Source organism: Bos javanicus, chromosome 5, assembly GCF_032452875.1.
Source record: "Bos javanicus breed banteng chromosome 5, ARS-OSU_banteng_1.0, whole genome shotgun sequence".
In the NCBI taxonomy this organism is placed as follows: domain Eukaryota; kingdom Metazoa; phylum Chordata; class Mammalia; order Artiodactyla; family Bovidae; genus Bos; species Bos javanicus.
In genome coordinates this window covers 40,978,807-40,996,849 of record NC_083872.1, presented here as the reverse complement: position 1 = coordinate 40,996,849, position 18,043 = coordinate 40,978,807, and the positions used below count along the sequence as shown (strand labels likewise).

The 18,043-nt window shown below is 36.8% G+C and overlaps 1 protein-coding gene and 1 long non-coding RNA gene across 9 annotated transcripts in view; one reads left to right on the top strand and one right to left on the bottom strand.

Moving 5' to 3' along the window:
- Window positions 1–18,043, top strand: part of LRRK2 (leucine rich repeat kinase 2) — a 204,458-nt gene that overhangs the window by 159,222 nt on the left and 27,193 nt on the right. For all 6 annotated transcript variants that reach the window (XM_061416444.1, XM_061416443.1, XM_061416446.1 and 3 more), the window contains one exon: window positions 17,273–17,443. In XM_061416444.1, coding sequence (XP_061272428.1) covers window positions 17,273–17,443 — 171 coding nt within the window. The remainder of the gene's footprint in view (window positions 1–17,272; window positions 17,444–18,043) is intronic.
- The window catches only part of LOC133247525 (uncharacterized), a 35,827-nt gene that overhangs the window by 11,496 nt on the left and 6,288 nt on the right, over window positions 1–18,043 (bottom strand). For 2 of the 3 annotated variants that reach the window (XR_009736420.1, XR_009736419.1), the window contains exon 2: window positions 6,072–6,198. This is a non-coding gene — a long non-coding RNA (uncharacterized LOC133247525). Of the gene's footprint in view, window positions 1–730; window positions 951–6,071; window positions 6,199–18,043 lie in introns of those variants that run through there. The other variant, XR_009736418.1, reaches the window with a different exon arrangement.

The following is an 18,043-nucleotide window of genomic DNA, read 5'->3' as shown; positions in this document are numbered from 1 at the left end:
TGCTCTCTATGTAATTTATCATACTGAATAATATAGTTAGTATTTCTCTGATATGCCTCAAGGGCCCTCTAAAGCATCTCAAAATTAGCTGATAGTCAAAAGAACTTTGATTAAAATTTGATATTTGGGAAGTTTGTAAGAAAAATTTTAAAACACTTGGTCATAAGATCATCAGTTAATGTTGCTTTTAAGGGTCATCTTTAGCCATTTTTTACCAAACCTACTGTAATACTCTTGTTACTTTAATTGTTAACTGACTTTATACCAGTAAAAATCCTGTTTCCTGTGTTCTTATGTTTTCATGATTTTAGACATGTTCTTTCCGCATGAAATCCTCTCTCCCTTTCTCAGATCTCATTCCTCTTCTTGTCTCAGATTCATTATTATGAAACTGTCACAGGACAAGTGATCTGTATAGACATCCTGTCTTTCAGATTTTAGTTTGAGTGGGAATAGAAAATTGAAGGGTTTACATCTGTTTAGTGGGGCCAACTCTATCCTTAGAGAAATCTTACATGGTTGTTTGTAAATAAAATTGCAAGTGGCTTTACATCATCTTGGTGATTGCAGCTCAATTAAAACATATTCCTAAGACAGAAAAAAATACTTTATCTGAGTAGTCAAAATTGTTCCCTACCCTCTCTCCTTTCCTCAATTTATGTTCTTAGGTAAGCAAATGGTCCCAGCTTCCAATGGCTGGTTTTATTATTTTTTATATACATATCCTCTCTTTCATTTTACATAGCTATCTGTTGGAAGTAGAGTGTGCATTCTCATAAATATTTCAAGGTATATTTTCTGGCTGCAAGTGTCTCTGGATTGTTAAATAATAATAAGATAATTGTCATCTCTCCAGCACCTGCTATATCCCAGGCTCAAGTCCAGGTACATTAGACACATGGTGATCCTATCCTCATGCCAGGGCTGAAAGTTAGCTTTTATCTTCTCATCTGTAAAATGAGAAAGCTGAGGCTCAGTGAGATTGTATAACTTGCACAAAGTCATGCAGTAAGTGGCCAAGATAAAGCTCAATCTAAATGACAATTGAATCTAGAGCTATTTGGGCTTTAAATCTATATAGGCATGCCTTCAGAGAAGGCAATGGCACCCCACTCCAGTACTCTTGCCTGGAAAATCCCATGGATGGAGAAGCCTGGTAGGCTGCAGTCCATGGGGTCGCTAAGAGTCGGACATGACTGAGCGACTTCACTTTCATCTTTCACTTTCATGCATTGGAGAAGGAAATGGCAACCCACTCCAGTGTTCTTGCCTGGAGAATCCCAGGGACGGTGGAGCCTGATGGGCTTCCATCTCTGGGGTCGCACAGAGTCGGACACAACTGAAGCGACTTAGCAGCAGCAGCAGGTATACCTATTTCATTGTGCTTTGCAGTTTTTTTTTTTTTTTTTTTTTTAACAAATTGCATTTTTGTGGCAACCGTGCATCAAGCCAGGCTCTCAGAGCCAGTTTTCAATAGCATTTGCTAACTTTGGGTTTCTGTGTCACATGTGGGTAATTCTTACAGTATTTCAAGGTTTTTCATTATTATTATACTTGTTATGGTGGTCTGTGATCAGTGACCTTTGATGTTACTATTGCAAAAATATTATGACTTGCTAAAGGTTCAGATGATGGTTAGCAGTTTTTAGCAATAAGCTATCTTTAAGGTATGTATGTTAATTTTAGACATAATGCTGTTGCTATTAATAAACTGCAGTATGGTGTGACTTATGCTGTTACCCAGTGTCTGCCTTGGAGAAATTAAAATTGTTTTCTTGGGAAATTTAAAGTATTTCATCCTATAATATTAGAAGTTTTCCTGATATAATATCTTATTTATATTTTCCTTTTTTATTTAATGTGGAAAACAGCTGCTGGTGTGCTGTGTCTTGCTTCTTTCAAGTGCTAACCCTTTATAAAACTTCTTACTTGAAAGAATCCAGCGATTGAATATTTTCAAATCTTTACTGAGACTTGCCTTTTTGTAGTCAAAGCAAGCTCTTTGTATGGTAAAATATTCTATGTAATGTAGAAAAGGTAGAGAGGCTTTGGTTGGTGGGGAAGGACAGCTATTTGCCTTTTTTTGCTTCCCAGGTGGCTCAGTGGTAAAGAATTCAGCTGCGGACATGGGTTTGATGTCTTAGTCAGGGACATCCCCTGGAAAAGGAAATAGCAACCCACTCCAGTATTCTTGTCTGGGAAATCCTATGGACAGAAGAGCCTGGTGGGCTATAGTCCATGGAGTCACAGTCGAACACAACTTAGCGACTAAGCAACAACGGTGTAAGCAACTTTAATATGCACTAGAAAAAACAAAACATTTCTGTGATTCACTTTTTACTGCTATATCGAGGTGATCTGGCCCCAAATCCACAGTATCTCCAAGGTATACCTATAGTCGCTACCCTGGATCACATACAACTGTAACATGTACTAACAGAGGTTTACATGATCAATCTTAGTTGTTTAAAAATCCAGTCAAACAAAGCAAAATGATAGGATCATAAATCTCAAGTACTGAAGATGGGATTCCAGAGGCCTCAGAAACCCATCTAGAGATGTAGGCACCTGACAGTGCACTTCTCTTAGAAGATCTGTCATTACTGTCATATCTCATGAAGGTGGGCCAGGCCACTCATCTGGGGCCTGCAATTTGTTCCTCCTCCCCTGAGCCATGTCACTTTGTTCATGGAGAGGAGATCCTGATGTCGAAGCCTCAGCCCCCTACTTGGCAGTGGATCTCTCTGATCCTTGTTGATTGTGCTCCCTCGGTGGCCTGGGCTACCAGGAGCCAGCTTGTTTCAACTCTCTTCCAACTCATGACCCTTCATTTTAAGTGTCTTACTTCCTGGTTTGGGTCAAAACCTGCCTGTAGTTCAACATCCAACTAATTTTTCATATCAAGTCAGATACTTGTTCCTGATCCCTTTTAATCTGTTTTATCAATGTGCAGTAACACAGGTAAAGGAGAAAGATCATGACAGGAAAACCCAGAGCCTGATCCTTTCTGTTCTGCCCCCTTTTTCCCCAGGCTGCATAGTAAGCATTTTTCCTAGCTGTATCTTAGAGCTTCTCTTTATCATTACTGTATTTATTGTTGTTAGAACGCTTTTAATCACATCAGCCCTAAACTCAAATTTAAACTTTTTAAATAACAGTAATTGTTACCACTGCTAGCACCATCATAATTCCTTCCCCAGAGCAGTTATGTTTGAGTGGAAGATCATTACCACTCATATGATTTTAGTTCTCTCCTTCTCTTTTCCTTTTTGATGAATCTTCTTTGTTAATGTTATACTTGAAACTTCGTGAGAAACAATATAAGGTTTAACTTAGAAATTTTAGAGAAACAGAAGACCATGTGTTTGTTAAACTCTTGTATATTTTTGTACTAACTCTTACTGTGGTGTATTCACCCCATGTGGACTGTGAGTGCGGGTTCATTACTCTTGTCTCAGGGAAGGACGTGATGGGAGCAAACCTTTCAAGGCATTAACAGAGGTGCTTGTCTCACACTTAGCCCTTTTCATGGTTTGATTGTCTTATTTAATCCTTTTGACCCTCTGACATAAGTTATATTACTACTCCTAGTCTGGAGATAAGGAAACTAAAGCTTAGGGACTATTAAAATTTGTCTAGGGTTACACAGGATACAAACCTGTGCCTCCTAAGAGCACAGCGCCAACCAGCAACCATCACAGCTTGTGGGCAAAGGTGTTAACAATTCAGTTACTGGCAAGAACCACAGCACCATGTCTGTCTACATTTTGAAAGGTAACTATGGGATGGAAAATTTCAACCTCAAATAATTTAAAGAGATTCAATTTTAACTCAGTCAGTTGGTTATGTTTATATTATATCCGGCTGGTATTAACAGTTAATTCTGGGCCTTATGACAGATGTGCTATTGACTGAGATGGATACTGACCGACGGCTTTCACTCAGTCAACATCCATAGAAATACAACAGTCTTCGGGTAAACAAAAATGTTATTCTCTGGTTATACCTATCGTCTGATAGGAATTATGAAACATGCTCTACTCAGACTTTTCTGAAAGTAAAAAGAAAGTATATGTTTACGTGTAGTTTGTCGTATATAATCAGACCTAATTTATAAATTTCTTGTATCTTTGATTTATGGATCTTAATTCATTCCATTTGTAAAAATGCAGCCTTATCTGAAAAATATAGTTTCTAGACGAATCATATTTTCCCAATTATTTTAACATTGTACTTGTTATAATAATTCTCTAGGGGAAAATATTCTTATTTTTTATTCATTTATTCATACATTTGGCAATAATATATTGAATGTTATAAACACCAAATACCAATCTGGTGTTACTACTTAACATCAGATTAAGTATTAACACTACTTAACATAGCTGTCGGAGAAGGCAATGGCACCCCACTCCAGTACTCTTGCCTGGAGAATCCCAGGGACAGAGGAGCCTAGTGGGCTGCCGTCTGTGGGGTCGCACAGAGTCGGACACGACTGAAGTGACTTAGCAGCAGTAGCAGCAGCAACATAGCTGTGTGGTGTTCATCAAGATTCATTTTTTGGGACTCAATTTTCATTTCTGTAAATTGTGATGAGAAAAATAATGCCTATTTCAACAGAGTTATTGTAAGGATAAAATGAAACAATCCATGTAAGTAACATAGAGAAGGACTGGCATATTGCAGTTGCTCCAAGTGTGTTAGCAGTTGCTTTAGTGGTGAACTTGGAGAATGTGCCTGAATAAATGTGAAATTTTTCCTCCAGAAGCACACATTTTGCCAGGAAAAATAGGGCTATAAACAATAATTATAAAACATTGTGTCAGTTTCAACAGGAGATATAGTTCAAGGCACAGTGATAGTCCAGAGGAGCAAGTCCTTAACTGAGCCATAGGTCTTTAGGACTTCCTATAGAGGAAGGTGATTCTGAAATTACATCTTAAAGGAGAAGTTTGAGATTTAAGAAAATAATAAACAAATATTGATAGAAAAGCAGGAGGAGACATTTCAGGCAAAACGTACTATTGTAGAAATAATTTGTGCAAGAAATGCCCTGTGTTCTAAGTGATAGATGGAGGATTATTTGGTTGTGTTTTTAATTCTGGCTGTAACTAGATAGCATGTAGGCTTAAGAATGTTTCCCCTGGGGTTGTGTCATTTACAGTTGTGGAGCAGGAGCCCTCCGTGTGGGCACATGTTTGGAGCTTCTGGAAGACTTTCAAATGTGTGGGTCCCAGGATTCTGATTTAACTAGTTTGGGTGGAGCCCAGACATTTGTTGTTTAGTTGCGAAGTGGTGTCCAACTCTTGTTGTGACCCCATGGGCTGTAGCCCACCAGGCTCCTCTCTCCATGAGATTTCCCAGGCAAGAATACTAGAATGGGTTGCCATTTCCTTCTCTTTCCTGACCCAGGGATTGAACCTCGGTCTCCTGAACTGCAGGTGAATTCTTTACCATGGAGTCACCACGGAGCCCAGACATCGAGGCTATTTAAATGATCTCCAAGTGATTCCTGTCTTTGCATCATATAAACAATGTCATTGCCTATATTAATCAATTATAAGATAGGCAGGTCAAATTTTGGTACCTTTCTCATTAGGGAAAATGTTATTTGTAAAAAATTTTTTTATAAGATGATTAGAATTTACTCTAGATTTTGAGAGTGTGAGCCTGTGATATAAACAAAATGTTAAGAGAGTGAGTATAGGATTTAGACTTGTGTTCAAACAAAAATGAAGCAAATGTGAATTACTTTAAATAGATTCTATTAAACTTGGGCTATGAAGTCAGAGTGTCTTAGTTTAAATCCTTGCTCTACCACTTACTAGCTGGGGCTGGAGAAATCACCTAATTCCTTTCCTTGGTTAAACAGCAGTACCTAATAATAGTATCTGTTTAGGGATTGTTGTAAAAATGGAATGAGAAATTCATATAAAGGGTTTAGCACCACACTTGGCACATTCCTTATCTGCCCTTGCTTTCCCAGCTTCTGCTTTGTCTTCTTAACCAGGGGCCCAGCTCTGTTTGCCTTCCCTTTTTCCAGTCCTCTGAAAGGCATTCGGAGAACCCACCTTGTTTGCTCGCTCTCTCTCAGGGATCACTGTCTTCTTTTCCCAGTATTCAGAATTTCATCTTTGTTGTCTAGTTATTTCATTGTTTTATGCAGGATAGTAAGTCTAGTCCCTAGTTCCATTTTACCTAGAAGTAGAAGTGACACATATTTAAATAAATGACTTATTTGAACAGCCTAATACAACAATGTGTATTTAGGATTTTAGTAAGTGCTTGAATTTTCTAGTTTTTGAGGGTCATTGATGCTAAACAGAGTGTCCATGTGGTACAGTAGTACAGTCTATACCCACCATAGATCATTCGCAGTGTTAGATCAGATGACAACGTTGTCCTTTTGTAAACAGGCAGTAAACGTTTCTATTTCTAGCCTTCTAATGACAAACAATGTTAAAAATATTCATTTTCATCCCAAATTAAATTTAGTGAGAATACACTGAATAGCTTGAAATGTTATTTTTCCTGTTCCTACTATGGTCACCAGCATAGTTAAATACAAGGCAAAAAATTTTGAAGAAATTGCAGTTGCTCTTCCAGGGAAGTCATCAGTGATAAGGATACATGTAGAGTAGCTTGGAGGATCTTATGGTTTAGATTGATAATCAAATGTTATGTTGGTAGCTTAGGTTTTAATGCCATCCATCCCCTCCTCTCCCCATTTTTGTTTTTGAAGTGAAAGACTCCATGATGAGTAGTTCAAGCAAGTCATTTTAAGTTAAGATTTTATTTTAAAAATGTAAGGTCCTGATGTGAAAGCAGTGAATGATACTGAGCAGGTCGAAAGATGTATTTCTCATAAATTAGTGAAATAATAACACTTTGGTAACACAGATATATCTAGATTTAGATGTGCTTAAGAGGTTTATATACATATTATATTGTAAATTCTACTTCTTTATCTTCTTTTTCTACTTACTATTTCAGGGAAATCTTTCTTTGTTAAATATCAGTTTTAGCATTTACATAATATTTTAGTGATTCACTTAACTATATCTTATCTTGATGTTTATTTATTTTTTCTAACCTTTTGAAATATGAAAAAGCTTTAATTAAAAGATTTGTAAATTAAAAATTTTTCATTTATGAAGCTAATTTGTAAACAGATTTCTAAGGATCATATTGCTGGATAGGCATATTTTGAATTTTGAAATACTACTTGCCTTCTGGAAAGGTTTATCAATTCAAATTCCATCAATACTTGAATTATAATACCTATTTTCCATTCTGGGTTTGTTATTATTTTTAGTCTTCATGAAGTTAATAGTCAAAAAGTGATAGTTTAATGTTTTTATTTTTCAAATATCTATTTATATATAGGACATGTATTTTTCCTTTCATGTTTTGTATATTTTTCTGTCTTTACTCATTTATCTACTTTTCTTACTTATTTGTAAAGCTGATTTCAGTTAATGTTGCCTCTTTGTCTCTCATGTATTGCAGAGTTTTTTCAGTTTAGGGTTTATCTTTTACTTGTTTATGGTATTATGCTATTGCTGAGTCTGATTCTTTTAGACAAAATAATCTTTACTTTTTCCTGACAAGTTTAGTCAGTGATATATCAAAGGCAGGGTCAGTAGTAACTATCCTGTGCAGGTAGCTGCATATTTAAAATTCTCCAAAGACAATGTATTCCCCAGTTCTCAACCTGTTGGCTTACTACACCCATCTCTGATAGAGTGATTAGGGAGGCCTTTTAAATTCCAGTATTATCCATTTAATTGGAATATTTTTAGTACTTAAAAATTAATTAATTTATTTTAATTGTAGGCTAATTACTTTACAATATTGTGGTGGTTTGTGCCATACATTGACATGAATCAGCCACATAAATGTAGATTTACATTTTATGTTAAAACTTTTGGTTCATCAAGAGTTTATTAGTTGTATTGAATAATGTAGCTACTCCTTTTTTCTTTATCAAACAACTTATGCTGTTATCATTTATTTAACTCTGTCTTTTTCTCCACTACTTTGAGTGTCACCTTTGTCACATCTTTCCTGCATGTTTGGGTCTAAGTCCGCCATTCAGTTTCAGTGCTGTGTCATTCTGCTTGGGTAGAGGAATCAATGTTTTAAGTATGTAATTTTATAGGACAGTCTGATTTAAAGTGTTATTTACTCAGAGTTCTTGAAATTAATGATTTTCAAGTAGATTTATCATTTTCAGAGAAACGAATTATAGTAATGCTTTATGCATTTTTGTATTTAAAGATATAGCTGTGGATAGTATATTTCACGTTATTCCATATACCTTTTCGATTTAATGTCATTTTATTGCTATTTATGACAATATGTTTAATCTAGATCAGTCCATCAGAAGGATTAAAGTCCTGTCATCATTTAGAGTTTATTATTTGAGGGAGATTTTTCCTAAAGGCATCTGTTTTCCATAGATGACTTTAGAAGAAACTGTTAGCATGGTCAAGAAATAAGATCATTAGAAGTTCATTGGTTGAAATAGAACCATTAGAAATACATTGGTTGAACTTCAAGAAGCACTTGAGTGCATTTTTTTTTTTTTTTAATAATTGAGGTAATTCCTGGCTATATAAGTAGGCATTACATTCTCCTACTGGGGATTATGTCAGTGAAGATACTTATATTTTGAAAGGGGGAAGATAAGAAGGTTGAAACCATTTCCTTATTGAAGTAAATATTCCTTTCTGTATCCTCAAAATTATCTTCCTTACTGTCTCTGACTAATTTTGAGAAAAATTGTAACCTTTTGTGCAGCCATAAGATCTGTGGATTGCTATCTAAAGGGATAAAAAAAAAAAAAAACAACAACAACTAATGTAAAAAGCTATGTGCCATAGATTAAAATTTAAACTAAGTGACCCCTCAAGTCTCTCCCTACTCTAAGAACTTACAAGTCTAATCCTAATGTTTCTAACAGTCAAGTGGGAAAATGCCAAAGGTTTTAAGTTTTTTAATAGTACCTTGATGTAACAGATACACAATAAATCTTTTGAATGAATAATAAATAATTGTATGATTTAATTTAGCCTCCAAAAACTATATGGGTGGGGGTTACTCAAAAAATTGAAGATAGAAATTTTGTGTGATCCTTCAATTTTACTTCTGGGCATTTACCTGAAGAAAATAGAAACACTAATTCAAAAAGACGTACGCGTTTTAATGATCATTGCAGCATTATTTAAAGTAGCCATAATATGGAAACAATAGAATGGGAATGACTAGAGATCTCTTCAGGAAAATTAGAGCTTCCAAGGGAACATTTCATGCAAAGATGGATGCAATAAAGGACAGGAATGGTATGGACCTAACAGAAGCAAAAGAGATTAAGAAGAGGTAGCAAGACTACACAGAAGAACTATACAGAAAAGATCTTAATGGCCAAATAACCACGATGGTGTGATCACTCACCTAGAGGCAGACATCCTGGAGTGTGAAGTCAAATGGGCCTTAGGAAGCATCACAAAAAAAAAAAAAAAGGAAGCATCACTACGAACAAAGCTAATGGAGGTGATAGAATTCCAGTTGAGCTATTTCAAATCCTAAAAGATGATGCTTGGAAATTGCTGCACTCAATATGTCAGCAAATTTGGAAAACTCAGCAGTGCCCACAGGACTGGAAAAGGTCAGTTTTCATTCCAGTCCCAAATAAAGGCAATGCCAAAGAATGTTCAGACTGTCACACTATTGCACTCATCTTACATGCTAGCAAAGTAATGCTCAAAATTCTTCAAGCTAGGCTTTAGAACTTCAAGCTAGATTCAGAAAAGGCATAGGAACCAGAGATCAAATTGACAATAGCCCTTGGATCATAGAAAAAGCAAGAGACTTCCAGAAAAGCATCTACTTCTGCTTCATTGACTATGCTAAAGTCTTTGACTGTGTGGATCACAACAAACTGGAAAATTCTTCAAGAGATGGAAATACCAGACCACTTTTCCTGCCTCCTGAAAAATCTGTATGCAGGTCAAGGAACAACAGAAGCAGACATGAAACAATGGACTGGCTCCAAATTGGGAAAGGAGTACGTCAAGGTTGTATACTGTCACCTTGCTCATTTAACTTATATGCAGAATACATCATGTGAAATGCTGGGCTGGATGAATCTCAAGCTGGAATCAAGATTGCTGAGAGAAATATCAATCACTTCAGATATTTAGATGACACCACCCTTATGGCAGAAAGAGAAAGGAACTCAAGAGTCTCTTGGTGAAAGTGAAAGAGGACAGTGAAAAAGTGGTAAACTCCTTTTTCTTTTGTTTATCTGGGAAATTCCCAATCTCTTCTACAGTTCTCAGTGATAACTTTGTTGGGTAGAGTATTCTTGGTTAGAAGGTTTTTTGTGTTTTTTTCCTTTTGAGCACTTTGTGAACATGCCGTGTCACTCTATTCTGGCATGTAAAGTTTCTGCCGAAGAGTCTGCTGATAGTCTCATAGGATTTCGCTTGTATGTAATATGTTGCTTTGCTTGCTACTTTTATCCTTAACTTTTACCATTTTAATGATTATGTGTTTTGGTGTGTGTCTCTTTTTGTTTATCTTAGAGGTTTGGGGACTGGATTAGGGAAATCTTCCTCAGATTAGGGACATTTTCAACCATTTGTTGTTGCTGTTCAGTTGCTAAGTCATATTTGACCCTTTGTGAACCCATGGATTGCAGCATGGCAGGCCTCTGTGTCCCTTACTATCTCCTGGAGTTTGCCCAAGTTCATGAACATTGATCAGTGATGCTATCCAACCATCTCAGCTTCTGCCTCCCTCTTCTTTTGTTTTCAGTCCTTCCCAGCATCAAGGTCTTTCCCGGTGAGTCAGCTTTTCACATCAGGTGGCCAAAGTATGGGAGCTTAAGCATCAGTCCTTCCAATGAATATTCAGGGTTGATTTCCTTTAGGATTGACTGGTTTTATCTCCTTGTCATCCCAAGGACTCTAAAGAGTCTTCGTTGTTGTTCAGTCGCTAAGTCATATGTGACTCTTTGTGACCCCATAAGCTGTAGTTCGCCAGGCTTCCCGGTCCTTCACTATCTTCTGGAGCTTGCTCAAACTCATGTCCATCAAGTCGGTGATGCCATCCAACCATCTCATCCTCTGTTGTCCCCTTCTATTCCCACCTTCAATCTTTCCCAGCATCAGGGTCTTTTCCAATGAGTCAGTTCTTCGCATCAGGTAGCCAAAGTATTGGAGTTTCAGCTTCACCGTCAGTCCTCCCAGTGAGTATTCAGGACTGATCTCCTTTAGGATGGACTGGTTGGATCTCCTTGCAGTCCATGGGACTCTCAAGAGTCTTTCCAACACCACATTTCAAAAGCATCAAATTTTTGGTGCTCAGCCTTCTTTATGGTTCAACTCTCACATCCATACATGACTACTGGAAAAACCGTATCTATGTCTATATGAACTTCTGTTGGCAAACTGATGTCTCTGCTCTTAATACACTATCTAGGTTTGTTATAGCTTTCCTTCCCAGGAGAAAGTGTATAATAATTTCATGGCTGCGGTCACCATCTGCAGTGATTTTGGAGCCCAAGTGAAATCTGTCACTGTTTCCATTTTTTCCTCTTCCATTTGCCATGAAGTGATGGGACCAGATGCCACAATTTTAGTTTTTTGAATGTTCAGTTTCAAGCCAGCTTTTTCACTCTCCTGCTTCACACTCATGAAAAGGCTCTTTAGTTTTTCTTCTCTTTCTTCCATTAGTATGGTATCATCTGCATATCTGAAGTTGTTGACATTTCCACCAGCAATCTTGATTCCAGCTTGTGCTTCATCAAGCTCGGCATTTCATATGATGTTCTGTGCATATAGTTTAAATAAGTATGGTGACAGTATATAGCCTTGCTGTACTCCCTTCCCAATTTTGAACCAGTCTGTTGTTCCATGTTCAGTTCTAACTGTTGCTTCTGGGGCTGCATACAGGTTTCTCAGCAGGCAGGTAAGGTGGTCTGGTTTTCCCATCTCTTTCAGAATTTTTCAGTTTGTTGTGATCCACACAGTCCAAGCTTTTAGTGTAGTCAGTGAATCAGAATTAGATTGTTTTGTTTTGTTTTGAATTCCCGTTGCTTTTTCTATGATGCAGCAGATGTTGAATAAGTTAACAACAAGGCTCCTGTACCTTTTCTAAATCCAGCTGGTACATCTGGAAATTCTCAGTTCCTGTATTGTTGAAGCATACCTTGAAGGATTTTGGGCTTGCTAGCATATGAAATAAGCACAATTGTGCAGTAGTGAGAGGGTAACAGGTAGGAAGGCCCGAGGTTCCCCAAGTGGCAAAAGAATAAACTACAGTTGGCAGACTTTTTTTTTTTCCTCAAACCTTATGCAGATAATGGCTCAGCAAACCAGTATTCATGTTAATTGTTTTATGGCTGGGGATGGCATACCTTGTGTCACTATATACACGATCTCAAAAGTGCATATTGTGGGAGAAGAGCCTGGTGAAACTCCCTCAGCCTTGAGGCGTTTCTCTCCTCTGATTAGAAGCTTACTAACAAACGCAAATTGTGTTGCTAAAAACTAGCAATGGGGCAGTCTTTCTGTCCCCTTCTGGATGTCTGTGTCAGAAGCTTTCCCTATCTCTGTTATACTTCAATAAAACTTTGCTACACAAAAAGCTCTGAGTGGTCAAGCCTCATCTCTGGGTCTGGTTCGAAATCCTTTCTTCCGGAGGTTGCGAATCCCAGTGTAGCACACGGCTCACAGCCACAACCTTCAGTAGTTTGAACATTCTTTCGCATTGCCATTCTTTGAGATTTTTATAAAATCTGACCTTCTCCAGTCCTGTGGCCACTGCTGAGGTTTCCAAATTTGCTGGCATATTGAGTGCAGCACTTACAAAGCATCATCTTTGAGGGTTTGAAATAGCTCAACTGGAATTCTATTACCTCCACTTGCTTTGTTCATAGTAATGCTTCCTAAGACCCATATGACTTCACACTCCAAGATGTATGGCTCTGATGAGTGACCACACCATTGTGGTTATCTGGGTCATTAAGATCTTTTTTCTTTTTTTTCCCCAACAGTTCTTCTGTGTATTCTTGCCACCTCTTAATCTCCTCTGCTTCTGTTAGGTCTTTGCTGTTTCTGTCTGTTATTGTGCCCATCTTTTAATGAAGTGTGTTCCCTTGGTGTCTAATTTTCTTTACTAGATCTCTAATCTTTACTATTCTGTTGTTTTCCTCTATTTCTTTGCATTGTTTACTTGAGAAGTCTTTCGTATCTCTCCTTGCTATTTTCTGGCACTCTGCATTAAGATGAGTTTATCTTTCTCATTTGCCTTTCACTTCTCTTCTTTTCTCAGCTGCTTGTAAGGCCTCCTCAGACAACCATGCTGCCTTCTTGCATCTGTTTTTTTGGGCTATGGTTTTAGTCACAACCTCCTGTACAATGGTCTGAATCTCTGTCCATAGTTCTTCAGGCACTCTTCTATCAGATCTAGTCCCTTGAATCTATTCATCACCTGCCCTATATAATCATAAGGGATTTGATTTATATTCTACCTGAATGGCCTTGTGTTTTTCCCTAATTTCTTCAATTTAAGTCTGGATTTTGCAATAAGGAGCTGATGATCTGAGCCACAGTCAGCTCCAGGTCTTGTTTTTGCTGAATGTGTAGAGCTTCTCCATCTTTGGCTACAAAGAATAGAATTAATCTGATTTCGACATTAACCATCTGGTGATGTCCGTGTGTAGAGTTTTCTCCAGCACCACAATTCAAAAGCATCCATTCTTCAGCACTCCACCTAGTTTATGATCCAACTCTCATATCTGTACGTGACTGCTGGAAAGACCATAGATTTGACTTGTTGGCAAAGTGATGTCTTTGTTTATATTTGTTATAGACTGTTACCACTATTCCTTGAAATAATTTTTCTGCCATTTTCTCTCCTCTCCCTCTGAAAACTCTATAATGCAGATGTTATTCTGGGTGATGCTGTCACAAACGTACTTTAATGTATGTCCATGTAAAACAGTATTTTTATTTTACTTCTCTATCTGGATGAGTTCCATTGCTCTGTCTTCCATCATCTTAGAATGATCACCGACTTATTCTTCTACCTCATCTAATCTGTTATTGAGCCCCGTTAGTGATTTTTCAGTTCAGTTATAAACTCAGTTTTAGAATTTTTATGTTTTTTCCTTGTTCAGTTTCTCACTGTGTTCCTTCATTATTCTCTCAAGTTCATTGAGCATCTTTATGACCATTACTTTGAATGCTTCATGAAGAGTATTTCTTATCACTGTTTTTATTTTTCTGAAGTTTTGTTTTGTTGTTTCAACTGGAACGGCTTCCTCTGTCTTCTCATTTGCCTCATTTTCTGCGTTTGTTTGTATGTATTGAGTAAGTCTGTGATCTCTCCTGTTATTGAAGGAGTAGGTTTATTAAGGAGGTATACTCTGTGAATCAGAAGTACAGTCCCACATGGCCCCCAGAGGCAGGTGCTCAAACAGTATCCTCTGTGTGGGCTGTATACACCCTCCAGTTGTGTAGAACTGCAGCTGGTGTTGAGGCATGCTGGTGAGTAGGGCTGGCTTCCAGCCTGCTGTGAGATCCAACCACAATTTTTAAGTACTCTTAACTTTACCATTTATTTTCTGTGTGTCCTTAGGAAAACATCTAACACTTTCGTGATGATTATGTTCTTTGTAAAATGAAAAGTTCTCATCTGCCTATTCAGGAAGGTGTGTGTAAAATGCTATAGTGATACAAATTAGAAACTGTTGTGATATATATACATTATGTCATAGGTACAGTTTATTAGGGATCTATTTTAGAACTATCTTAACTACTTATATAGTTCTTTCACTCAGGTGTGAGAATTATATTATAGCTATGTTAGAAAATGTCCTTATCCTGTTGTTCATTTGTTAAGTCATGTCTGACTCTTAGTGATCCTGTGAATTGTAGCATGCCAAACTCCTACGGCACCCCACTCCAGTACTCTTGCCTGGAAAATCCCATGGGTGGAGGAGCCTGGTAGGCTGCAGTCCATGGGGTTGCTAAGAGTTGGACACGACTGAGCAACTTCACTTTCACTTTTCACTTTCATGCACTGGAGAATGAAATGGCAACCCACTCCAGTGTTCTTGCCTGGAGAATCCCAGGGATGCGGGAGCCTGGTGGGCTGCCATCTATGGGGTCACACAGAGTCGGTCACGACTGAAGTGATGCAGCAGCAAACTCCTATGTCCTCCACTGTCTCCTGGAGTTTGCTCTAATTCATGTTCAGTGAGTCAGTTATGCTATTTTACCATCTCATCCTCTGCTATGCCCTTCTCCTATTCCCTTCAATCTCTCCCAGCATAAGGGTCTTTTCCAATGAGTAGCTCTTTGTATCAGGTGGCCAAAGTGTTGGAGCTTCAACTTCAGCAACAGTCCTTCCAATGAATATTCAGGGTTGATTCCTTTAGGATTGACTGATTTGATCTCTTTGTAGTCCAAAGGATTCTTAAGATCCCCTTCATGGATCACAGCCTTGTCATGACAAAGTGGCTTGCATGAGTTCAGTGAAGCCATGAGCCATGCCATGCAGGGCCACCCAAAATGGATGGGTCATAGAAAAGAGTTCTAACAAAATGTGGTCCACTGGAGAAAGAAATGGCAACCTACTCCAATATTCTTGCCTAAAGATCCCCATGTATCCTTATCTTAAGGATACATATTGTACTTAGGTTTGAAATATTTTATCTTCAACTTAATATAATATAATGTCAAATATTTTATGTACATCCACAAAGACAAGGAGAGAATGAAAAAGAGTGAGAGGGAGTGACAGAGAAGGAAGAAGACACACACACAGATACAAATGTGTGGAAATGGTAACAGAGAAAGAGAAGAGGAATAAATGCGGCAAAATGTTCATGAGAGAATGTTTACAGTTAGTTCAGTAAAGGTTATCATGCTCAAATTTGTTGTCTCCATCCTTTTGACTCCTAGCTTGTTGAAGCGTTGATGAGCTTTGTCTTTCGCTGAGAAGTATTGTTAAAAACAGTTTCTCAATTCAGTCGTTTACTTCTTGAAGGATATGAATTCATACTTTGTTATATTTTTCTGGCTATATATTTACCATAGCAATCATATATATTCATTGTGGAAAATTTGAAATTATAAAGGAAAATAAAAGCTACTCATAATTTCTATACTTGGAAATAATTGTTATTACATTTGGATATATTTATTTGTAGTTTTAATTTTGCATATTCCCATTAACTGTTTATTTTGAAAATGTTTCAGCCTATGAAAAAGTTGAAAGAATAGTATAATATATTCCTATATTCCCTTGACATAATTTTATTATTAACTTTTTGCCACATTGTTGTTCTCTTTCTTTTCTGTTTGAGTCTTTGAAATTGAGTTGAAGATATCATGCTGTGTCATCCTGAAATGTATTTGCATGTATTTTCTTAGTATTTTCTTAGTATAAGGGTGTTTGCTTGCATAATAGCCGTACCATTATCACAGCTAAGCAAATTACTTCAGGTGATAATTTTATCTATTCAGAATTATATTATACATTTTTTTCATTTACATTATAACATCTTAAAAATTATTTTAAGCTACTGCATAGTGTACAGTATTTAACTTATTTTCTTTATAGTTGGATTTCTTTAGATTGTTAATATTTTTATTGTTATAGGTAATGTTGAAATTACTCTCTTTTTCTCAAGTGATTAAAATGATTTATCTTTATTGTGAGATGAAAGGTTTTATTTCCTTATAAAAGAATTTCAGGCATGAACCTTCATTTGAGATAGAGGGTTTTTATTCATTTTAGTTGTGGTTTTCTTTTTAGTTTTCAACTGAGTTGAAGCAGTAGAGTCACACGTTCTTGAAATAATAAGTCCATTAACATTTTAGCCAGGTTAAAGTGACTTGGTATAAAAAAATCTGCAAATCTGCCTCCTGTCTCCTCTTCTGTTTGAAATACTACCCTGAGAATAGTTATTATTAAGAAGGATGTAGTTTTTCCCCCTTTTAGGCTTTATTTAATTGTGAAACATTACTAAATAATTTATTATTGCATGTTTATCCTTATTATTCTTCAAAATTGAGCATGGGTGAAATGTCTTGGGACATGGCTCTTAACTGACTTAAGATATCTCCATTTAGAGATGATATGGCCTGTTTAGACTCATCTCCTGTTCATCAGCATACAGGCCTAAATATATACTTCTTTGGGTGTATAAGCCCTGGGTTTGAGTATATTTATTAATATGTCTGTTTCCTTTCAGGTTTTCGTGCACCTGAAGTTGCTAGAGGAAATGTTATTTATAACCAACAAGCTGATGTTTATTCATTTGGTTTGCTACTTTATGACATTTTGACAACTGGAGGTAGAATAGCAGAGGGTTTGAAGTTTCCAAATGAGTTTGATGAATTGGCAATACAAGGGAAATTACCCGGTAAGTTTTGTCTACAATAAAGATTATTATATTTTAATGTAGCAGCTTCATTTCTAAGTTATTTAATTTTATTTATATACTAATTCATTTTACAACTGATAATTTTTTTGTTTAATGCATGAATAATCTTAAATTCTGTGATGTTAATATAAATCATATGAGAAACATAGAAGATACAGGGTTTCTTCTTAGTATTCTAAATATTGATATATTAGGTATTATATTTAGAAGAATACTCAGGAAAGGAAATACTATTAGAAGTTCAGGTACAGTGACTTTTCTTCTCATAAAGAGTTACTAAGTGTCCATTAGCTTGGAGTATTTTCATTTTCTTGAGTGAAGTAATTTCTATGCAGGAATGAAAACAAATTATTTACTATAATAATTTTTAGTAGTAAATATTAGCAAGAATTAGTAAATGAGTGCTTAATGAGATCAGATCTATTTTGAATGGTCACCTCATGCTTTAAGGGGTTCCCTGGTGGCTCAGACGGTAAAGTGTCTGCCCTCAATGCGGGAGACACAGGTTCGATCCTCGAATTGGGAAGATCCCCTGGAGAAGGAAATGGCAACCCACTCCAGTACTCTTGCCTAGAAAAT